The sequence below is a fragment of the Anguilla anguilla genome, chromosome 2 (genome assembly GCF_013347855.1).
Source record: "Anguilla anguilla isolate fAngAng1 chromosome 2, fAngAng1.pri, whole genome shotgun sequence".
Classification (NCBI taxonomy): domain Eukaryota; kingdom Metazoa; phylum Chordata; class Actinopteri; order Anguilliformes; family Anguillidae; genus Anguilla; species Anguilla anguilla.
In genome coordinates, this window is record NC_049202.1 from 39,010,197 (window position 1) to 39,035,216 (window position 25,020).

The 25,020-nt window shown below is 40.7% G+C and overlaps 2 protein-coding genes across 2 annotated transcripts; both read right to left on the minus strand.

Annotated features, from left to right (window-relative positions):
- Nucleotides 1-46: 46 nt before the first annotated feature.
- On the minus strand, nt 47-13,321 carry LOC118220690 (band 3 anion exchange protein-like). The gene is made up of 18 exons (XM_035404796.1): nt 13,261-13,321; nt 10,887-10,933; nt 10,083-10,263; nt 8,596-8,731; nt 8,092-8,164; nt 7,896-7,938; nt 7,411-7,595; nt 7,004-7,214; nt 6,628-6,828; nt 6,005-6,153; nt 5,552-5,746; nt 4,813-5,052; nt 4,370-4,459; nt 3,722-3,888; nt 2,118-2,359; nt 1,700-1,869; nt 1,135-1,308; nt 47-922 (listed from the first exon to the last, which is right to left on the minus strand). The coding sequence occupies exons 3-18, from the start codon at nt 10,237-10,239 to the stop codon at nt 842-844; spliced, it is 2,514 nt and encodes an 837-aa protein (XP_035260687.1). The 5' UTR covers nt 10,240-10,263; nt 10,887-10,933; nt 13,261-13,321; the 3' UTR covers nt 47-841.
- Nucleotides 13,322-21,796: 8,475 nt separating this feature from the next.
- Nucleotides 21,797-24,955, minus strand: selenow2a (selenoprotein W, 2a). The gene is made up of 4 exons (XM_035406850.1): nt 24,797-24,955; nt 23,879-23,976; nt 23,469-23,545; nt 21,797-23,325 (listed from the first exon to the last, which is right to left on the minus strand). Exons 1-4 carry the CDS (start codon nt 24,823-24,825, stop codon nt 23,242-23,244), a joined length of 288 nt encoding a protein of 95 aa, XP_035262741.1. The 5' UTR covers nt 24,826-24,955; the 3' UTR covers nt 21,797-23,241.
- Between the last annotated feature and the right edge of the window lie 65 nt (nt 24,956-25,020).

Below are 25,020 nucleotides of genomic sequence, written 5' to 3' on the forward strand. Positions count from 1 at the left end.
GATCACACAGAGAAAAAGAATGTGTCTTCAGAATAAATAACTGGCCTTTGTTTGAAGTTCTTTAATGGATACTTAAAGATCACACTAATGGCACAGACATTACCCAATGTAACCCTTCTGTTAATCCCTTCCCTTGAACATGTTTAGATGTACTATTGTATTCTTGATTTCAGGTTTAAAATATAAAATATGTTATCCATAATAATCTCACATAAAAATGCATGATAACAATGACATTATTTCCACACTGAAGTAAGGCACTAGTAAGAGGCCACAAAGTATAAGCCTGGAAAATCAAGGGTCCGTCATTTGGCAATATACACAAATATTTTTCAAGCACAATTTGTTTATAAAGGAATGGCTCTGTCACAGTAAAACAAAAACTTTTTATAAAATAAAATTACACTTTCATTTTTTTTTTAAATGACTTCCTGTAAAATATAAAGCAAATAATTTAGCAGTATAACACATTATTCTGACAGCAAATTAGAGTATAATACATTTTGGAAAAACAGGATAAGATCTTGGTATAGCTTTGAGGGCATAACTGCAAATGGAAGTGGAATAGGTAGATGTGTATATAGGCAAGTGCCTTTACAACAAGAAAGTTTTTCTCTAATTATTAAAATAATATATTAAATATTTAAATGTGTAATTCATATAATGGAATTTAAAAGGCAGTGGAATTGTAAAGTATTGTTTACCACACAAAAACAAGAAATTTTAAAACTAATTTGAAAATGTATATATTGGTAATGTTGGTAAATAATTTGTTTTGGTGTGCTAGCATGAGGGACAAATTTGGGATAGGGCTCTCGTGTTTTTGAAGAGTAGAAGGGGACTACAATGGCATCTGGGACTCGTTGTACACATCCTGGCCTGGTTCCTCCTCAAATGTCACTTTGGCATCATCAGCATCCAACTGAAAAAACAATTCAGAGTTAAAACTGACACACTAACTACAATACATCTCATGCTAAAAGAACCACATTAAAATGCATATCCATATGTACACACATACTTTCACATTTTTAAATCAAAGATGATGCCTATTTAAAATGGCAAAGTATAAAATAGGTGTGATAAACTGTCAAAGATGAATTTCCGCCTGCATTCATTTTTGGTTCTACATACACATTTCATCTCCAGGTCAGTGAAGACGTAGCTTGTCATGAACATTCGCAAGGGGATGGTGAGGATGAGGACAAAGGGCAGGGCGAGGGAGGCTTTGCTGGATTTCACCACCCACAGCATCACCAAGCACGCTATTTGGATTACAGTGAACATGTGCATCCGGCTGGTCTTCACCTATGTGAATAAAGCAATGGACAGTCAGATGCATTTGTGCTTTTTCATGTCAATTAATGTCATGTGATCAAGAGAGATATGGAGAGGATAATTATTAAAACAGGAACCCAAAGAGAACCTTTTCTCTTGTTGTTGTTATTATTATTATTATTATCATCATCAACATTATTATTATTATTATTATTATTGTTATTATTATACAAATGTAGTACATTTATTATGTGCGCAAAATAATGACAGGACAGAATGCTAAATGTAAGTGTAATGTATGTAGATTCGGTGGGGAAAATCTACCAGTAAAAATTAAAGCAAGATGTCAAATGTACTCTAGATTTTTAAAACGGCCTAGGTAAGGGAAGCTAATCAGCAAATGAGAAAAGGGACCATTTACCCGGGTAGCATAGGGCTCCTGTGGGTGATATTTCTTGGGGATGAATAGCAGCCGAATGCGGTCCCATAGCTGGATCCCATTGAGCGAGGTGATACCCATGTAGAGGAAGATCCCAAACAGAGCAGTCATGGGGATCATCTTAAGGATGGGCTCCATTAGAATGGACAGGCCTGCAAGCAGGAGAACCACAGCTGGTTACTAAGGGCACTAGGAATGACAATGGAAATGCTAATGTACCACTGCATTTGTTAGCATCCTCAATTCATTTAAGAGCAGGAAAGAGGAATGACTGGCAACTAGGAGAATTATACAGAAATAAACTGAATCAAATCTAATCAGTACCTTGAACAAAATTGCGTGTCATCGGGTTCACTAAAAGCAAGGGACAGTGAAACTTAACAAGACTGAAGCGACTTACCAACTAGCAAGGCCACCAGAATTCCACTGATCCTCTGCTCCAACACTTTCTCAATTTCAGGCTTTGGTCCCTTGCTCATGACGGTGAGGGCGTTGGCGTGGGTGACAGAACGCACTGTGGCAGCACTCAGCCAAGGCATACCAAATATGGCACTCAGGCCCCCCATACTGACCAGGATCAGCAGGTCCAAATGGAAACCAGAGCCTTTGGCCATCTTTCTTTCTGGCTTGCTCACAATTAGCCTGACAGTGAACATGAAAGTGACAAGGCAAGGCTTAAATTCAGTGAAGGTACAGTATGTGTGTCCCTTTACACCTGGATAACGGTGATCATGGATAATTTGCAAAAGTTCACAATGGGTATGATTATGTAAGTTTTCTTAGGTTGTCATATGTTCATATTGGCACTTGAGACACACAGCTATGCTTTTGCACTTTAAATCCTTCAAGCACCAGAGAATAATAGTTATGAATCACAAAGCACCCACAGTAGGTGGAAAGTGCATACAACTGCAGTACCAGGGAAGCAGCGATGCAGTGCAATGTCTGTGCCATGCCATGCCACCAATATGACTCTATATTATGTAAACAGACCATAATATAGGGCATGTGTGGTTCACAAAGGTGATTACAATATATCACTCATCTTACAATAAGATGACTTGAAACATGCTGGGAATGTGGATCTTCAATATAAACCCTCTGGGTTAACAGAGACAGAAATTATTTGGCAATAACAGGCCGAGTCATGCAATGATAGAATTCCTTGACAACAAAGATGACATTGAACCTGCCCCCTGTTATTTGTTCTCTGCTCTAGGCTTTGGTGTAAAAGACAAAAAATGGACTTCAATAACTGTGTTACTTTAAGAAAAATTCAAGATGATACAATTCAATGGAATGCTGTAAGTTGTTCCAAGAAATACTGAAATCAACTTGTCTTTCAACTGATCTCATCCGTGGATCAATGGTTTTTAGTAATTATTTTTTAGTAATTATTCCAGCGCAATTATTAGTTCAAATTCAAAATAATCCCTTGTAAAATAGTGGTTTTTAATTAATATTACTGATTTTTTTTTTTAAAAAGAAGGTGCAAGCAAAGCCAGACTTTTACTTTATTTGTGAATTTGGATATAACTGGACACCAAGACCTGTTTTGAATTTGAAAAAAAAAAAATTCTGCTGAGACAACTGAGACCAGGCACACTCTCAAATGTAAACTAACGCAGCAGAGAGCATGAAACTTTGCATAACCCTTTCTCAAAAACGTCTTATGAAGGATGATAAACTAAACAAAAATGTAACATTTTATTGTACTTGTTAACTGTGCTTGCTAACTATTTGGGGCTGATTGTTTGGTTACTTGATTTGTCTACATATTTTTCTAAATCAGTCATTAATATGGTCCCGATTGCAATAAACTGCACTTACTCCCTAGTTACGTAAAACCTGGAGTAAATCATTAACACAACCCTCTGAGCCTTCAGCAACTGTACTCTTAAGAGACTCTTAAGAGTATCCATGCATTTCACCAAAAAACATTGTATAAACTGAACAAACTCCAAAAATGCTCGAACAAAAATAAATTGTATCCACTGAACTCACGTGGTGATCTGGGACTCCAGGAAAATGAGGATAAAGACAAGCAAGGCTGGGACTACACAGGCGAACATCATCCAGACGGGAAAGGATTTATGTATCCCCAGAGGGTTGATGATCCAACCCCTTTCAGCTGGGTTGGACACCTGCAGACCCTTTGGCACCACCAATTTCTACATGGGACAAACAAAGGATACGCCCAGAAACATTTTGTTATTATTTCATTGTGCAGTCTGGTGGGATACAGCGCCATCTTAGCTCATAAACAGGAGTGGCTACACCCATGTGTTTGTTTCTTTCTTTTTAAATATGTTACAATAAATTAAATAAAGCTACTAACAATAAAATCCAGTTAATCATCTGCTTAGTCAAAACTGCAATGTCTGAAGTGTTCCGTGCTCTCTGGTTGTATCATTACAGGATGTGTCTTGAGACAGGAATCACAGTCCTCTGAGGAGCAGGAGCCTTCGTAGCCATAGTATCAACCTCCCAGCGTCCAAGGACATCTTACTTTGTATAAACGGTGGGGGTAGTGAGCACTGAGCCTTTTTATGACATTATGATACCTTTCAGAGTGTCGAAAGGAAATGCACATTTACTTATTCCCTTAATCCACTGGGACACTGGCTGTGGTGTCTGCAAGCCTATGCTTACCTGAGTATAGGTATCATCAATGTTAATGTCCACAGCAACCATGACGAAAATGGCAATCGGTACACCAAAATCTCCGAGCAAGCGACGGACCTGGTAAGGTGGAATTGAATGGGTTCAGCCATGTGAAATGCAATGGCAGATCTACCGCTTCAATCCAATTTATCAGAAAGCACACAGAAAACAGTCAAATGGACTAAACATCGCTTTTCTTTTATCCCTGTACTTTTAAGCAATATCATTTATGGGTAGACATATTTATGCTGTACTTGCCCAAGTAATTCTCAATATGTAAGTATATATTTAAACACAGTAAAAGGTTTAGTGTTTAATTAACTTTTACAGAGTACGTGTGGTCCCTATGGACTCATATATACTCTGTCAGTGTTGAATCAAGGCTGGACATTTTACTGTGAATGTTGCCCAGGAACTCCTAAAGGACTTACTTTGCCAGGCAGAAACTGTCCATTCTTGAACTGCCTGAGGAAGAATGCAATGAAGAAGCATCCGAACATGAGGCACATGGAGAGCAAAGCAGTGTTGGGGTAAGCCCTGTGCTCGGGGAGCACAAGGGTGGTTACGTTTCCTGTAGCATTGTGCTGGTGTTCAAAAACAGCGTGGAAAGGATCCTCGACGGTGCCATTCAGATGCGCGTAGTTCAGAATCAGAGGGTGGGCTTTGAAAATCTTCACACACAAGGAAGAAACACAACAAGGATCAGTGAGGCATTACTCCAGATGGAAAGCTGAAATTAACAGAGTACAAGCTAAGTAGTTTCAGGAAGCAAGAGGGATGAGTATATTTGTTCTGTTTCTGACAATGTGAAGAGAAATGACCACACCCAAACCAAAAGAAAAGATACAGCATTGAACAAAGAAAAAATGAGATGAAGCAGACATTACATTATAGGCATTTAGCAGACGCTCTTATCCAGAGCAACTTGCATATTGCATCCATTTATACAACTGGATATATACAGAAGCAATGCAGGTGAAGTACCTTGCTCAAGGGTACAACGGCAGTGTCCCACCCGGGAATCGAACCAGTGGCCTTTAGGTTAAGACCAGTCCCTTACCCGTTATATTACACTACCGCTGGACAGACAGACAGAGAGTGGACACAGGTTGAGGACGGAGGCACAATGAAAATGAAAGGGAGAGAAGAACAGGTGTGAAGGGGATATACCTTTATGAGCTTGGCAAAGGTCTCGTAGATGAAGATGAGAGAGATGAGAATGGAGAAGATCTCTTGCGTGAAGCGTGAGATGAACCTGACGAGGAAGCTTCCTTCAACGGCAACGATAGCCACTACGATGGCCACCAGCCAGATACCCACCCACACTCTGCCCACGATGTACTCGATCCCCTGTGACTTACAGAACTGATCGCCGGCAAAGAACAATAATATGACACCCTCAGTACTTCGCACACCATTGGTGTTTGGCATTTAAAAGAAATCAGCAGAAAACACTTAAACATAGTATGTGTACGGATTAAATGAAGATATAGGCAAAATAATACATTTCCCTTGAAAAGGGTTGGACCACTACAAGTCCATAGAGTGTAATAAAGGGGCTTATTGACTAAAATGAGGTAAACTGAGAGTTGGGTGGGGCCCTGCTCTGTGGAAGATACTCACTGCAAAGAAGGCCTCCTCAAACACCAGCAGGGGACCTGAGAAGCCGATGACCAGGACCGGTTGGGCAGCAATGAAGCAAAAGATGATGCCCTGGATAGCAGTGGAGATCATCAGCTCAGACACACCCATCATGTTTTCTGTCTTGTCAGCTGCAGAAGGCAGGGGTGGAGGGGGAGCAGGGAAGATGTAAGCCAGTCAGACATTGACACGTTTTTTTAAATGATTTTGATGGTCGAGACAGGATTTCATTAGATGTAGGACACCAGACACACCTATTGATCATTTTTGGACTTGTTTTTTATGTACTGTCAGTTCTATTGGGACAGAAGCCCAAGATTTACGACACTCTATGGTGATATTAGAAGTTCTTTGTTCACTACATGTTCCATGCCACATTGCCAACTGTGAAATTATGTTAGTTGTGAAATTTTGTATTGTGCCTCATAACTCTACCTAATCAGTTTACCATGGAACTAATAACTTTTAATGTACTGGTCTTGTTTTGCTGTTGAAGTGTCTGTATGTGTTGTACATGTGTTCAATTTGTTTTATTGAGGGGCGACACATACATAAATGTAAAGCTTAATTTACCTTACACAGAAGCACACAGAGAAGCCACTCACCAAGCAGGCCTCCAAAGGTGATGGCGGGGGACAGAGCGGCAAAGTAGATGAAGATGATAGCAGCCAGGACTTGGGCGTTCATTGCGTCAGTGATGTCGCTGAGGTAGTAACGGTATCTCTTCATGTCCCTGAACATTCCACCGAATGGCCTTCCTGTGCGTGCCAGAGGGTCCTCTGGCGGTGGCCCGTCAGCTTTGGAAACTGGGGAAACGTAAGGAAAAACACAACCTGCTTACAGTACTCTAGTTGCACTAAATTGAAAATAAACATTCTGAGGTTGCCAGTGATGCAGTGGCTGTCCCATGTATAAGTGAAGCCAGCGTGTGCAGAGTATTTAGGTAACACTGTGTGTGAGTTTAAGTGGACGTGACCTCACTCCTGCGAGGCTTGATGTTGAGGCTCAGGTGGGGTTCTGTGTTGTGGAGGCGGTCCTGCAGCAGCTTCTTCTGGAAGCCTATGATAGGCTTCAGCATAGACTCGTTCTGAATCTCGGTTGGCGGGATCACTATGCTGCAGTCCATGAAGCCTGCGATGGCATCCGTCAGCTCGCGCTCCCCCTGGGCGTGAACGGCTGCTGAGTTGAACACCTGTGGATGCAGCCCACCAAACATAAATATCATCCAGTGATCTACCATCTCTTTCCGGCTCCTTTTCTGACTGTTATCATGTCCCGTTTCTCTCCTGCCTCATTCTCTCAGCCCATCTTTATCCTCCTCCTTCCCTCTGTACTTCTACGCTGCCTTCCCATCTTGCCCTCCCTCCTTCCTCTACTCGCTCCTTCACCTTATCGGCCATTAATGTTGCCATGGCACGCCCTGTCTCGTGGTAGTCCATGCCGCTCTGACCGGGCCCCACCAGCACAAAGACAAACCGGACCGGCGCCGGCACCTCCAGGGCAGAATCCAGCACCACTGCCTCTTTTAGTCTCACAAAAGCTACAGTGGGCTTCAGCAGGAAGTCCAGAGCCCCTTAAGGCAACAAAAAAATCTGTTACTGACTGAGACAAACTGAATATCACAGAGTTCTGGACAGTCAATACATCTGGTACCGATCAATCTCTAGTAATTTGGGAAATTATGCTAGTAATATAAGGTTTCTTTAAAACTTGTTTCAAATAATATTTGTTTCAAAAAATACTTAAATGTCAACACAGAGATGTGAGTTACCATCTTTCGAAGAAAGAGCATGTTTGTTTCTTAAATTGATTGGTACTTATCCCATGGTTCATCTGGATATTCAGATAGAAATTCACTGAGCTTTATACCTACCTGCAAGAACCATAGAGGCTTCCACAACGTCAGATCCATCTCTCTGGAAGAAGGGTGAAAATGTCACAGGTCAGCATCATCATTTAGGCCAACCATCATGATATTTGTTTGAGCACTTAGCCTCAGTGTGATGAATGGAACAAAAGTTGCAGATCCAAATGAAAGCATTAGGTGAAAGGGTGGGACAGCCACTTACCCTCTCTGTAACGGAGAAAGTCTCAATCTCCAACCCAGAGCTCAGTGCCTGGGTCTCTTTTGGGTCTGATTGGCTGTGCAGGGTGACACACACTTAATGAGGTAAGATCAAAGGTGAGACTGAAGGACATTGCTACATTCAGCCAGTGGTTTTTTATCAAAAGATTTCAAAATGGGTATGATTCTCAGGGGTGGTTGTAGAGACCAATGACAGAGATCAAAGTATGTGACTGCAGAAACAGATAAACAGGCACCAGGAAGAGAGGTAGAGAGACTTTCAAATGAGCGTGATCAATGTGGTAGCAGTGTATTGAACAATGGCTTTGTTGCAATGTGTATGAGAAATATTCTGCTGTAATATATTCCAATAAGAAACTTTGCAAGTAGCAAGAATCCCAGATATACTCACAATACGAGAAATAATTAGTATTTCCTGTAAGTATGTACTACATAGCCCAGGTGTGTGGACAATACAGTCAAAGTACAGAGAAAGTATGTGTGATACCTGCGGCTCTGCAGCAGTGACCTCAGCAGGCCCTCTCGGTCACCTGGCTGGATCTCATTCTTGTTTACCAGCTCGTCCGCTACCTTCTCAACAATACTGTTCAGTGTGCGCTCCTCCCGGTCCAGCATCACCACACCTGTGCACCACAGTGCCACGGGGCATGCCAGGACCACCAGTGGGGTCGGGAGGTGAGAGGGATGTAGGGATGAGAGAGAAGAATGGAGGAGTAATCAGAGAAATGAGAAAAAAGAGGGAGAGAGGTATATGAAGGGGTGTAATGAAAAGGGGAATACAGGTACCCAAAAACATTTCATTGTCAACTGAGTCAGTGTTCAGCACCCCGTGGGTGTATGTGTGTGTGTGTATGTGGGGGGGGGGGGGGGGGGGGGTGGAGGTGGAGGACAGACAGACAAATACACTTTACTGTGTTTACTTGTCTTATCTGCACTCCAGAAAGGCTGTGCTCTTCCTTTTGTGTATGAATTTATATTCCACGATTATGGAAATGTGACGAGATTTACTCCAATGAGAATACAAGTCAGTTAGCCACAACAATGTGAAAGACAACTGATGCCCAAGGGATTTGGAGCATGCTTCAGATCTCAAGTGGTCATGCTCAAGTGGTCATGCCGTCACGCCACATAATCTGGAAGCTGGGCTCTTAGCACCATCTTGTGTTTCATTTTGTGATAACATGGATAACATGGATCTCCTCTGTATAATAAGGAGATGCTTGGTGGAGTCAAGCAGGCTGACCACTGTACAAGCATCCCTGATATGTGGTTTGTGGATCATAGCATCCCTGATATAACGGTTTATGTACAGTAATGAAAAAAAAGCTCCTTTTTACCGTGTTATTCAGAAATACTCTGTTTAATTTAGTATCATCTTTTGTGAGCTTACTAATATTAGCCAGCTAACACTGATCAATATAAGCTCTGTGTATTAGCAAATTTAACCAAGATAGATAATTAGGTAAGTTGTCTACAGCTTCAGTGATATCCAGATAAAATATATTGTTACTAGTTGATTTTAAAAACTTTGTTAGTGGTTCAGAGATCAACTAGCTGATTGTGACCACACAGTCTCATTTGATATTATGGTCTCGTCGTCTCTTGCTGTCTTGCCTGTGCTCATCATTTAACCTGTGCTAATAACTTCACCTGCTTTAGCTGCCATACCCGTGCTCACAGTCTCACCTGTGGAGCCAATCTACCCTGTGCTCACTGTCTCACCTGTGGAGCCAGTCTCACTTGTATTCACTATCTCACCTGTGGAGCTGATCTCATCTGTATTCACTGTCTCACCTGTGGAGCAGATCTCATCTGTATTCACTGTCTCACCTGTGGAGCCAATGACACTTGTGCTCACTGTCTCACCTGTGGAGCCAATGACACCAGTATTCACTGTCTCACCTGTGGAGCCAATGACACCAGTATTCACTGTTTCACCTGTGGAGCCAGTCTCACCAGTATTCACTGTCTCACCTGTGCTCATGGTCTTGTGCAACTGGATCAGGCTCTTAAAGGTCAGGTAGGAGATATGCGAGGGGCCCCAGCCCCCTGCCTCTGGGTCGTAGTTCTCCTCGTACCCCGCCCATCGCCCAGCCTCCTGCCAGTAGCCCTGCTGGTTCTGGTCCTTCATCAGCACGTTCAGCTCCACGTAGGCCTACAAAACACAGGGCAGGTGAGGCCTGAGTGCCTGCGAAGCCCGCTGGGTGGTAACACCAGTGTTGTTGTTCATTGACTTTGCCCACTCCATTCAGCTCAGCTAAACTCAAACGGACGCAGATCCACACAGAGGCTGACCGGGGTTCCTTAACGGTCTGACCTCTGGAGCAGAGGTGACAGGTCAATCGTGTCTAAAGCATAAACACAAAGCGCCGCGCCCCTGTCCGTCAGCTTAGCTCCACTGTTCTCAGCTGGGCTGTCTGAGGGAAGTGAAGGGCCATGTTTGGACTGTAAACATGTGGCACGTGTGTGGACAGAAGTAGGCTTCCTGGGAGTGCTGTGCTTTTTATGCAGGTGGGGGAAAAAGATGCTTTCAGGAAGGCCGATATCTCTATAAAGGGGCTGACAATGAATAACAATGAATTTTATTCAGTGTGAGTTTTCCATCTGCTCAGATCAACATGAATCACCTTCGAGGATGATAAACATACAAAATGGCCTTCTGTCTTCTTAAAGTCTACTGCCTCCCTGGAAAGTTATTGTGTGAAATAATGTGAACTTTTTGAACCTGTGCAGTCTCATTTGCAGCATTTAGTCAATATAAGAGTAATTGCAGCTTACCTGGTAGTCTGCTCTAGAGTTGGAGTTGGTGTTCACGTTCAGAGCAGCTGAAACACAAAGAAGAGGATCTGAGACCACTGTTTACATGTCCTCTCCCCTGACACTCATCCCTGACCTTGGGCTTCAATAACATTTATTTTATTGTGCGCATACTTTTTCTTCATTATACTTGCAATAAGATATATTGAAAATATTGTCATACATACTAATACTCATACATACACGTTCTGCTATTATTCTGTTGTGTACATATGCATGCGTGTACACTTATAGACATTCAAACATGCATGGCTGGTCCCTCACCAAGATGTCTGAAAAGACTTGTGCATAAGTTGTCGCTGACAACAGTCTTGACTATTTCCAAAACATCCCTCACCTCTTCTAATTGCCATAAACAGGTAATCATCTGGTGCACATCAAGATTAAACAGACAGTGTAGTCTAAGACACTGACCCTGCTATTGTGTACGCACATGCAGTATGAGTGTCTGTGTGCTTGTGTGTGTGTGTGTGTTTATTTGTTTTCTGAATGGGGTCCTTTGGCTTCCACACATGCAACACAAGAAAACACTGGTCAAAGAATGTGGAAAGACTATTTGAATGATGTGTTTGCTAATGAAAGAATTAGGAATTGCTAAAGGTGTTTGCTAATGAAGGAATTAAGAATTGCTAAAGGTATTTGCTAATGAAGGAAATAAGAACAGCTCATGTTCTATACCCTGGGTCAGTAATTGGCAATCCACAGGAATAATCTGGCCCTAGCAATATTTTTTGGCCTGCTAACATGACCGCCCTAACACCCCCCTGCCCCCCCCCCCCCCATCTTGCCCCCAATAAACATATTTATTTATCTTAGTTAGCAAAAATTAGATAAAGATGCTGCATAGACAGAGCTACATTTCCTGGGTTAAACAGCAGGAGCAAGATCAGATTTTAAAAAATGTCTGTCTCGAGTTGTAATGTGGGACATTGTCAGCACTCTCTGGCCACTTGATGTGAAAGTGAGATGAAAGTGAAGGCATTTGGCTGCCAAGTTATATAGTAATGCAATGCACCTTTTCTTTGCATTTTAATAAACAATCTGTCATTTGCGGAGTGTGAAACAGTAATGTTAGCTAATGTCTGGCACAGCCGATAGGTGACCTAATTAATTTTTTAAATAAAATAGCTCAATGTAGTTACTACTTTGAAAATAACTTTAGTTTTGTTGACTACTTTTCCTCATTAGTAGCTGTCGGATAGCTTAACCATTTGTAGTGTGGAGTCATTTGTAACTTTTCATTTTCAGAGTAGCTTCCCCAAACACTGGCTACTTAGCCTAGTAGCCTAATTTTGACATACTGTTAGCATACAGTTTGCAGCATATTCCCCCAAATTCCCATCAACCAAGGAACAGAGATGCAATGGGAATTCAACAGATGTTGGAGATTTTAACTGATTTTATTTATTTTATTTTCTTATGTAGGCCTGCTGCTCAGCTATTCAAACAACATTTTATGTGCAATTTGTAGTGAAGGCCTAAAGATAGGTTTATTAATTGATGAGCTATTTGCTAGGCAACCAATTAGAAACTTGAAAAAAATTGTCCCAAGGCCAAACTTAGTTGCCAGTCCTTGCTCTTTCGATTCTATGTTTGTATCCAGACGGTTGTTTCTCATTTACATACAAGCAATGCCTACCTGGAATACAACGAATGTACAGAAATCATAAATGTATTCGTCTGCTTGCCTACTACCCTGGTGCAGGCTGTATGCTACATTCCTTTCATTGTACAAGAATAATAAAATATCTCTCAGGGTGTAAAAGTATGAAATACTTAAAATGAAAAAAATAAAATGAATGAATGTTAGTAATGCATATTAATATTGTTTATACTAGTTATTGCTACTGGTTATAAGTGGTTATTATAATGATGCATATCTTGAGAAGTACATTTATAATCCAGTTCTTCCTGTGTAGCATTTATTTTTTAATAAGTTTTTTTTGTGCACTATGGAGTGTTCATTAGATAAAAACTGCATAATTGTTTGTATTATATACTGCACTGTGATGATAATAACTGACTGACCAGAAGTTAATGAACTCTTGTATGTATTAATGTCACATTACTTACCCCTGGCTTGCACTGATTCAAGTCTTTACCCTGCTCCTTATTGTTTAGAGTCCTATAAGTTTCTTCTTCCATTGATCCATAAATTTACTCAACATTCCTTTATTTTGTTGGCCCATTTAAAATCTGCATTTTTTTATAGTTAATGAAGGCCTTATTAATGTACATTTTCTGTTAGGATATCTTGAAAGTACTGTACACTGCAAGTGCCCTGGGTAAGCATGAGCAAAATCTTTTGGAGAGGCAGTGAAAACACAGAACTTACCTTCGCCCAGGTGCCTCCTGACCAGTAGTGAGAAGAGGCTGACCCCTTGCCGTGAAAAAATGGTGACCCTGCTTTATATACCCGGCCCTCCCATTCTTGCATGGGGCTCTCAATGAGAGACACAAACACACGCACGCGCACACACACACACACACACACACACACACACATGCATTCTTCCTGATTTCACTCTAAATATTGATAGTAAACAGCGCCACCGGTCTGGCTGTGGAATTATGCCTACTGTTCTTATCCATAGCGCTGTTTGTAATAAATACAGGCTAGGATCACAAAGCCATGCTCACCTTCAGGATCTGGGTAGGTGGTGATCCTCTGGAAGTAAGGGTCACTCTCCTCTTGCTGAAAGAGCTCCAGGTCACAGCCTGGTGAGCTCCTGCAAGATGAGTGCACGAAAAGCTGTCAAAGTGGACAGAGTGACACAAAAGAGCTGCTCCTGTTCCACATCGCTACCTTCTCATACACTGGCCTGGCCTTACAAGCTATGGGCCATGGAAAAGCTGGTCTGCGTCCAAATCCGTTCTGATGAATATAATTCCGCCATTCCGCATTTTAAAAATTAACAGTTAATTTGAACTGTTTAAGTAACTGCAGTCTTTTTCATTGGTGAAGAATGCCATTTGTTTCCTGACAGCTTCATTATTGTAGTATTTGGTTTAACTGTTATGATTTGTTTTTGGATTATACAGAGTGTAAAGGATACCAGTGCCCTACAGGCATATTTCTAGACTGATCCAAAACTGTGGGGTGACCTTCTAACCCAGACCATGAGAGGGCACACTTCAGCCTATTCTGGAATAAGACATACTCTTAGAGACTACATTACATGAATACATCCTAATCCAGAGCAACTTCCAAAACAAAGTGCCTTCAAAATTAAAAATAAGTAATGCAAGTAACAAAAGTTTTAACAGCCATTTTGGAGTCACTAATAGTGTAGCCAAGAAAAACATGATTAAACCAGTCTGTAAAAGCAATCAGCTAACCTGAAAACACATAGTATATTCTACATGAAGTTCTGCGAAAGAGGGCTGTGTTTCAGGGACTCTATGTGCAGTCTGAGAAGCTGGGTTTTCTGCGTGTCAGAAAATAGAGACAATCTTTCCAGTGTATATGTACTGATGGTTGCTTGAGTGGGCCCATCTTCTGCTCAGGAGCTGAGCATCAACATTTAATTTATGGGCAGCCAGTAGAAGGACGTGAGATGGGTAGGAGTGCTGTGGGGGTGATATGGGATTTGTCTGTTAGAGTTAAATTACTCTGTTAGAGTTAAATTACTCTCTATCCCAAAGCAGGAGAGGGTGCAGTCATATCCCAGATCTGAGGGGGGCATTCCTAGAGAAGGGGCTTGAACGCCTGTCATAAACCATGAGAAGGTGTATTCCCACCCCAGACCAGGAGGGGGCACATTCCTCCTCTTACAAATTGAGAGGGGGTGCATTTCTGCCACAGGCCATGAAAGATGCACTTCTATCCAAGATCATTCAGGGTTTCCTTGTAACATTTCAGTAATCGTAAAAAATCATTTCACAAAAGAAGGAATGAGGCTGGTGATTAGAGAGCCAGGAGCTAGTTCACTGAGATGAATGTTTGTTATCAGGCCCAGAGAGCAAGAAGCACTCACAGTGTGATTGGCGAGAAGGGGGAGTCGCCGTCCTCATAGGATACGTCACTGTCCTAAGGAGAAATATTTTAAAATGTTACAGTGTGACAGTCGTACACGACAGCTTTGACAAACTTTCTCTGTCAGCAGTGCTAACGCAAGACACACTTTATAGAAGGAAAATTTAATTTCTACATATGCTGTCGTGCATTAATTTTACAAACAATGCAAACGTGAAATGGCTCATTTATTAGAAGTGGTTTGTTTGACTTACCGGACTAAATGAAGCATTACTCGCCATCACTGTGTGTTTCAATGCTTGTGCAATCTGTCACTCCATGAGTTTTCACACAACCTGAGAACAGACATATGTATCATTTTAAAATGTAACAAACAAATGTTAATACAGATACATCAAATTATTAAAAAAGTGATACTACAGCATCTGAGTTTGATTTTCATTTGATTTAGCTTGTTAATTGTCAACAAAGTTGAACCTTTTTCAAATTTTGTGTCCTGGAGGCCCACCTGCACAAAGTTGCTATTTTCTTTTTTCTGTGTTCTCCATAGTTGAAAGTGTGATCATTTGGTAGTCCAGAAATATTGTCTTGCAATCAATGGCGGAGGAAGCAGAGACTGATTTACGGATAGTGGAAAAGACACCGAGTGTCCTATCTCTATGTCACGCCCTTGTTCCAGGCGCTCTGTCCCCTGGAGCCAGCAGTTGCCTCTACTCACAACCCCTCTCAATTTGCCCTCACAGGACAAAATATTCCTCTCTACTCATTCAGGAAAACATGAACCAGAAATAAAAAATGTGCAAGGTAATTATGTTGACAGCAAATTTCGTCACTAATCTATCTATCTTCATTCAGGATTACTTCTTGTCTTTTTTGTAATAAATACAGAGAAAACAGACTCAAACTGAATTGTAATAAGCCATATTGATACCACTGAACTATTATAGTTTATTATAGTTTAACAATTATTTCAAAAGAATGCATAAAATGCTGAGTAAAAAGATATTCAAAGCAAAATATATGCATAGAAGCCTTATGATTTCACTGTTTTCTTAAATAATGTCTCAAAACTCACTTCAGTAACTCACTTAAAAAACCCTCACGCATAGAGGTTTTGGGTTGCCATTCTCAACTGCATATCAATGATCCACACTGCGCATTTCTGTGAATGCTGCTATCTCATAAAGATAGAGCTCATCGGGGAACGTGGCAACCCACACCTGTTTGTGACACCCCTCCATATAACTGCTATCAGCAGCTCCCAGGAGTCCGGTACTATGAGGAGAACATGTGGAGCATGGCACAATTTTATGCTAAATACATTCTTTTTCACTTATATGGTACTTTTGACACTCAACTCCTTCTAAACATGTTCCCCCCATACCTTATTCCAAGTTTACATTTCAAGAAAAAAAAAGAAATAACCATGAATTGAATTATGAATTCACATGTAAGTTGCAATGAATGCTAACAGAATATTTGTCTATAAAGGTTTCTCTTGACAAAGAAATGCTCTCTCTAATACTCTCATATAAAATATCCATAGTAACAAATTCCTCTATCCTCCCTTGCCAAAATATTTTTGAAAAAAAGAAAAGGGAAACTAGAAGCACACATGTATCAAAGTACTGCAACTAGAAGACACGTGGGAATGTATCTCTCATAGCGATATGAAAGTATGAAGTATGAAAAAATAAAAATGTTACTGATGGGTGCTATTTAGTATATGGTGAGTGGAATGGTATTTAAGTGAGAGAAGCAAGAACAAAGAAATGAAAGCACAGTCACCGCTCAAAGTCACATAAGTACACCACATTCATTAAGCATATACTTAAGCAGGAAATACATCCATTCAGTAGGAAATGTAAGATCAGTAATACTGTAGGAGAAAGAAAAGAGACACCTCTGGAGCCAGATACCGTCAGACGCGTACTGTCAACTGCCAAAAGTAAGTGGTCTCAGAACATTTCCGGCCAAAAGTACTGAAATGGGGCAATATAAAAGTGTTTGTCATAAGCATGGACTCCAGATTCTTTATAGCTTATCATACTTTCTGTTCCTAGCTAGTATGGGTGCTCAAGAGCCAAATAAAATAATATAGAAGAACATTTCAATTGAATGTGATAAGGGATTTCCATCAAGCATACCATTATATCTTTCCAACTAAATGTTGTTTTCTGACTTGCACCCCTATCAAAGGAAACAGACAATGTTCAGAACTTTGTCACATCTCAGAGTTTTGGCGCTTACCTGGTAAAGGTAGCCCGAATGTGAAGCAGTGGCGTGACTTCTGGGCAACCCTGTGTGTAGAGGTGGGTACCCAAGAACACAGTGATCTGTGGGGAGCGAGAGGGGTGGAAACACTTGCGTCACTGGGTCCAGGTACTGTCCAGGTTCCCCTTGTCAAACCACGTCCCCCTCTCCCATCACAACTTGCACCCATGGGTGAGGGAGAGATAAACCCCAATCCGGAGGCAAAGACACTATCTGCTCTCGACATCTTGCAGTTTCAAAGACTATCCCCTTTGAGATCGCTAGCCCCACCATCCCCACCCGTACTGTGTGTGAGTAGTGGAACAGAGCACAAGCAAGCTAACACAGTGATAGGGAGAAGCACGCACCATGTATGCCCGCATTTTCTTTTCTGGGTCAGGTGACTTTTCAATTGATGAGGAAGACTTGTCAGGAGGGCAGGGTCTTCAGCTCTGAGCCTTCCGGGAATTCCCTTTGGGGTGGCTCCTCTAATTTTACGTACTGCTTTCCTGGATTTTTGACTTCAAAAAGGCATCTGTAAGCTCTCGCTGAAAGGCAGAGAAAAACCAATCATCTCACAGAAACATGGAACTGATTCCAGCCACTCAAAGGATTATACAAGTACACCAACAGCATCCTTGGATGATCCTATTGGATATTTAAAACACAAATGCCTAAAGAAGAAAAAAATAATAATAAAAACAAAGCAAAAAGCTGTGTACGTTATTATATGTCAAGCGCTCCAGTTAATTAAAATTATAGATGATCACTCCCCATTAGTGACAACCAAGATGTATTAATAATACATTGCAAGACCAGGACAGGCACAGACTTCCCTACAGCTGGTGTCTTTTCAATCTTTCAAATACAATCTCAATCTTGCCAGCAGCCATACCTCCATGCACTCTGCTCCTGCCAAATGGCTGAAGCTAAGCAGGTGTGGGCTTGGTTAGAACTTGGATGGGAGACCACCAGGGAATCCTGAGTTGCTGCTGGAAGTGGTGTTGGTGGGCCAGCAGGGGGAAATCTTCCCTCTGGTACAAATAAATCCCAATGCCCCAGTGCAGTGACGGGGACACTGTGCTGTAGGAGATGCCGTCTTTCGGATGAGACGTTAAACCGAGGTCCTGACTCTCTGTGGTCATTAAAGATCCCATGACACTTATCGCTAAGAGTAGGGGGTTCCCCGGTGTCCTGGCCAAATCCCAGATCTGGCTCTCGCAAAAACTTGCCACTAAAAATCATCCCCAGATTTAATTGGTTAAATAAATGTTCTCTCCCTCTCCACTTTCGCTAATGTGTGGTGAGTGTTCTGGCGCAAAATGGCTGCCGTGCATCACCCAGGTGGGTGCTACACATTGGTGGTGGGTGAGGTGAGTTCCCCTTCACTGTAAAGCACTTTGAGCATCTGGAAAAGTGCTATATAAATGTAAAAATGTAATTAATAATAATAATAACAAATCAAAAGTAACTACCCCTCTTATCACATTACAACTTTTTCTATTAATGCACAACATTTATACTATTTTGCTTAGCAGATGCACTTTTCCTGGTGAACTTGCATAGGTTAAATTTTCTGTGTTGGCCATTTATGCAGATGGATCCTACCAGAGGTCAAGTACATTGCCTGACACTGCCAGAGTTCCAGAGGTCGCAGAAATGACTCACTGTCTATCCCAGCATTCTTTGACAGAAACTCCACTGCTACTGCAGACACTAAACAATCACAAAACAAAATGAATCTCTGGCAGTGGTAAGAGAAACAGAGATTATTTCTTTCTGCAGAATCATTACTAGCCTTACTTGTAGCAATGTGCAATAGCAGCGATATCAGAACTATTTTGGCCTTCCTTATCAGTGGCACCGCCTCTGCAATTATGCGGCATGTTGGCAAATTTGTAGCCTCTCATCCAATTGGCTGTATTGTGTATTGATCTGCTTATTTCTCTGTTCTGCTGTTTTCAACCACTTTTTTCTACCTTTTTTAAAAACATCTCTAAATTACCTTTTCAGCTGGTCATTTTAAGATAGCTGACTGGAAGTCAAAGTACTGGAAAATCTGTCAACAATAGTGGATTGCTGTCGACTTGACTGATGACGCAGATGCACATACTATGTGCTTCAGGTTTTGGTTTACTTGTCACTACAAATGTGTGCATTTACTCCATCCCTCTCAGAAGCAGTGGATGATTGAATGCCATTATCAAACATTGTTACAGTTCATGTGTGATCAGTCGGCACCTTAGTACTGTATATTACAAACAAAGCTAATATGCTAATTACAAAGCTTAAGAGATACAGATAATTCCCCACTGGATAAAATGCTAATTATGTGCCGCATCCTCCTGTCGGTATTTGAAGAAAAAGAAAAAATGAGTGAGAAACATGAAGAGGTAAGTAGGAATAGAGAGATACAAAGAGAGAAAGAAAGTGCTGCTTTGAGCACTCAAGGTCATGTGTTATCACAAGAAGTGCACAGTGTAAGGGGACTATCTGTAACATCCTTTCTATCACTCACCTGTTTAATTCACTCATAATTTTTGTGTAGGCTACTATACTGAAAAAGGATGCTACTGTAAATCAGTAGACAGCAATTTTAACCTTGCACCAGGATACCACACCAAAGGCCAACAGAATCATGACTCAGCTCTAATATTGTTTATAATTCAGCTCTAGATATAGAATATTAATATATGACAAACATCGATAAGGGAAGTGTTATTTTGAATAACTGGTCTGTTCTACAATGTTAACAGATATTAACATTAATTAATTTTTTGCATGTTGCAACTGCCTTGGGATTTTTATCCATTTTGTCTGCAATTGTTTCAATTATATTTTTATACTAACAAATGTACAGAAATAAATAATGCTGGTGAATGAACATGTTTAAATTTGGAGTTGATATTCTCTCCTGTGAATTGTTATACATTTCAATAGAAGGTTTTCTTCTTCATGATACATTGTAGCAAGTTTGGAATATGAATGAGATTAATAAAACAGAACCATTTAAATATGTGGCAGATACTGTAGGTCATCCTATCCATTCTCCTCCCTATTATCCATTGTTTTTATACCTCTTTTTAAAGTAGACAGTGCACTTGGTACTGTGGGACCCCTGAGTATTCTGGTGTTTAATTTATTCCATAATCTTTGCCTTAACTTCATTACCACAGAACAGGTTTGGCTCTGCCACTTGCTCTGTCACTGAATTATTTTATTTTCCACAAATGGTGAAGTGCCAGCGATTTGTCTGCACTTTGGACCCCAATGATTTAACTTGTCAAGTCTATAATTTCACCAGTTAAACATTTTAGCCTCTATAAAAAAGGCAGTCTGCCAAAGTTTACAAAATTACATTTTGAAATATCTTTTAAATTGAACATGAGTAGAATTTTAATTAGACATTTACTGCAGTGGTTTCTTTGACCATTTTACATAGATTGACAATAAATCATTTTTACATGCACAGCAGTGCATGCTCTAGTCAGTATCTTAACCTAATCAGGCAAAAAAGCAAGGTATAAAATAATTAGACAATCAACGTATTGATAGCCTGAAAAGATTTTGCATGGTAAAAAATATATTAAAAGCTTGCACTGGCTGGTCACCTTGATTGTTGGCTACATTAGTTAAATTGGGTTATGTAGCTAGCCTCATAATAATCATTCTGAAACTGGATTCTCATCAGATTTTCTGTGCAGGATTAATGTATGTAAAACAGTAAACTACAAAGCTTACAGATGACACCTTGGTGTTGGAAGACAGCACAATTTGCTTATGTTACTACAGGAACCATGGATAAGGTGATGTCGGCATAGAACTCTGAATGAAAGACATCATCAACAAGGCCAACTCTAGTCAGAAGTGTATACTCCTGGATTGTGATGACCATGCATCAGTTCAAGATGCAAGGCTAAACAGCTAAGCAACTATTAACTGTCTGTTCTTGATTGAATTGCCTTCCAACACTGTAAACTGTGAGAAGGCAGTTCAATCAAGAACAAACTGTTGAGAATTTTACAGAGTAGGACACTTTGGTCAGGTTGCAGCCACAAACCACTGAACTAGTGATACAAGCGTGGAGAGGAGAAATGTAATATGAGCAGATGAACCATCCTTCAGCACATTTGTGGCAAGTGGACAATATGCATGACATATAATAGAGTGCTTGGTTGCCACAGATCAAGGTTCTGTTGGTTCCGTAATTGTGTGAAATGCATTTTTTCCCCGACATGGTTTGAGGGTACTCAAGGCAAGGTCAGAAATAATCACTACTTTAATGATTTAACCATTACCTTCATCCCATGTTGCAATATTTCTTTCTAGCCAGGAGTTGCATCTTCCAGGATAGCAATTCCTCTATCCACAAGGCATGTTTGGTCACCAATTTCTTTGATGAATATGACAATGGTATTTACCATATGCCATAACAGTCACCAGATCTGAACCTGATCCAAGAAATGAAAACCTAAGAACATTTTTTTGTATTATTATTAAAAACCAAACTGAATCAAGTTAATTAAGAACAAATCACTTTACCTGCACATTACAAACTACTTTCTGGTCAACAGTCATTTCAAAACACAAAAAAAAAAAAATCAAATATTAATATCAAGAATTTATACTCCACAGAGACAACTTTGAATGTATTAATCCTTTATTAGCCTTGCATTTTTCAAGAGGTTTCACATACAAATTAGGCAGCACTACTTTCGTTTCATTACTGAGCACTTTGGAAAAGAGAAAAACACAGAAGAACTTGTGAAAAAACCAATACAGTCTCCAGCAAGGTGCACCAGCTGAATTAATGAGAGTTCAGGAGATAAACCATTGATCAGTGGTCACCAGCATCCAACATCTGAACATCATCCAATTTGCTTGCATTTTGGGATAGCCCCACCGCCCCCCCCCCCCCCCTTCTTAAAAAATGCACTTTGAAAACAAATTCATCTCATTCAAGCATTATGCACGCACACACATGAAAATCAAATACATAAAAATATTAAATCTATTGGTTTGACTTGCACTGACTTCGACAAGAAGAACCAAACAAGCATGCTGTCTCACCACCAGAGATAAACAAACCAACTTGTGTCCCTTTTTCCAAAGAAAGCACAATAAACATTTAATATTGTACCAAGGCAATAGTTTCAAAATTATCTGTACTGGCCAAACTCTACTGCATTACCTCAGATTTTTACTTAAACTGCCTTGAGGATTTCACTCGACCAAAATCTACACCGCGTGGTCCTTCATTCTACATTAAATTCTGTATCAGTGCTCAGCTGTGTACAGCACTGCTATGTTGCTAACGCACATTTCTCCTCTAGTGCTCTATTAATGGCATAATTTGATTTTGTGCACCAAGATACAGAACCTCAGATATGAATAAAGTTATTCTCTCTCAGAATGTTACAAATGGAATCAGTGTGTGAAAAAAATAAAAACCAGGGCAGTGATGGCAGGTCAGATCATTTCCCAGGTGCTTTCCAGGTTTTCTCCCCCTCCTAACACCTGTACCGCAAGGGGTAAGATGTGAGGGCATCAGGGCTTTATGCTTCATATTTCAACTTTTTTTAATTTTGGCTGAAATAATCATTGACGACCTGACACCCTAAAGGAGTGGAAGAGGACCTGGAAAACTTTTCATCTCCAAATATCAAGCTTTAGACTTCAGTTCCATGATAAAAAAATTGTAGTTCTGCGACTTATAAACTGTGGCTGCCATCTAAAATATATTCAGCAATAGAAAATACATCAGAACCAGCGCCTTTTTGTTAATAGACTTATAAAAATGCACAGTTTTAAGCCTACAGAGGTGAAACACCTGACTTGACATCCCTGCCAGAAACATATGGTACAGCCTGGAGGAAAGACTGCATCACACCACTGAACATTTTCACAGTGTTTCAGGGACACTGTTGCTACAAGTTACCCTTGCAGTAACCTAGCAACTGCTAAAATGTCACGGGAACGCTGTGAGAACATTCATGCATTTCTTGGAGTGAAGGACAAAAGAAGGGAGGGCAAAGTTGGGAAAGTTCCACAGGGATGTGGAGAGTGCCGTGAGTTGAGCTCCCAAGGTTATAAAATAACGCAGGGTGGACGACTCTTTGTGATCTTTTCGAATGGCTTGCCATCCTGGGCTTTCTGAACTGCATCCATGATCTGAGAACAAGTGCAAAAATGTGCAGTTAAAACCTTGGTTGTCAGTCCTGATAAAGATGTATAGTAAGTGTAAAACGGAAACAAAACAATGTGCTATACCATTCTCTTCAGTTACGATTCAATATCAGTCCTGAGATACTTACGTCATCCTCGTAAGGGAAGCCACCGGTTTCCAACTTTGAGAAGATCAGCTGTCCGTTGACTTCAATCTCAAAGCTGCCTGTAATCAAGAATAGCAATGTTATATAGAAATAACAATGTTACTGTCCCGGTGCAAAGTTCCTGGCTTTGCCTTTAACCAAAGAACTAGCACACTATACGGCCACAACAGGACATCTGACTTTGCGTGGTATGAATTCTAGGTTTCAATATTTTAGGCCCCTACTACTTTTCGTCTAATGGTATGACCCAGACAAATTAATTAGCAGCTCAGCATGAAAGTACCACGACAGGATCACTTTCGGGTAATGGGAACCATTGCTACCGATCGTACTTAGCTATCATTCGTGACTGTTTTCCATATTGCATAACAGAAGTTTATGTTTTACATTACCTTGCCTCCCGACAAAGCCAGAGACCTCCGCTTCAGTGAACTCCGCGCTCACGGTGTGCGCTAGTTCCTGATAGCGGGGCTCGTAGCCTCATCCTCCGCTGAAACAGAAAACGTTACAGTAATAACGTTTGTGGTGCAGGTAGCCATCAAAAACTATGCAAAAACCTCCAATTAACAATTTATGTTGTAAGCCATGTTTACTTTTTCCTGTTATATTTACGAGTTAACTGCAGACAGCGACAGAGTACTAAAAAATCAGTTTACACTGTAAATTACAGGGAACGTAAACTTAACCAACTGGTTACACAGGTAAGAATTCAGCATTCCATCCCAACAGGTGAATGCAGCTATGCCTCGCCGCCATACTGAAATGTCAGGGTTGAGGCACAAGGCAGCTCAAACTGAAATGCACACCGGACTAGCTACCGTCTACTGGCTTGTCTCGTCGCGAAACATTGAGATACTTCTATTAGTTACATGAAAATCCTTAAACCCTAACTAGGAAAGTTGAAATAACTATTCTAACATCTGAATGAATAAGATAGGAAGCAAAGACAACGTTTGGTAGTGACCGTCTTTGGCTGAATGCTAGCGGCTAGCAACCCAGCTGGTTAGTCTATATTCTTGTAAGCAAACAATTCACTGTAGGAAGTTAACGTTACACCAGACCTGGCATTATTTGCAGCCAAATAAATACATAGGTGATACAACTGGGATGATACAATTAACTTAGCCGTTAATAATTACAGTCCACACCTGCGGGCTAAGTCAGTTCCAACTCGGTTGGTTAGTTAGCTACACGGTAATGTTAGCGAGCTAATGACATGTCAATGCGAATTTATGAATGCTATACTAAAAATAACACTGCTTCCTGAATATGCCCTGTGCTAAATTATCCACAAACTGAACAAAACTTACCAATATTCGACCTGGATTTTAACACCCATCTTTCTCAAAGGTTCTCGCTTGGCTAGCTGTCGATAGCTATATTATTTTGCTTCCGACTGTCAAACTGCTTGAGGTTGCTTTGTTAAGAGAACGAATTCCGTTGTGTGTGCCCCCTACCGGTCCCAGATGAATTTAACCTATTTTGGTTACATAAATCTGCTGTGTCACTGGTGTTTGTGTCGAATGACGAAAAA

Coding starts and splice junctions, on each gene's coding strand:
- LOC118220690 (XM_035404796.1), bottom strand. CDS start 10,239: ATGAAGGACCAGAACCAGCAGGGCTACTGGCAGGAGGCTGGGCGATGG. Junction 7,215..7,410: donor CAACATTAATGGCCGATAAG/GTGAAGGAGCGA, acceptor CTGCATCCACAG/GTGTTCAACTCAGCAGCCGT. Junction 1,309..1,699: donor AGGAGCCCTATGCTACCCGG/GTAAATGGTCCC, acceptor TTATTCACATAG/GTGAAGACCAGCCGGATGCA.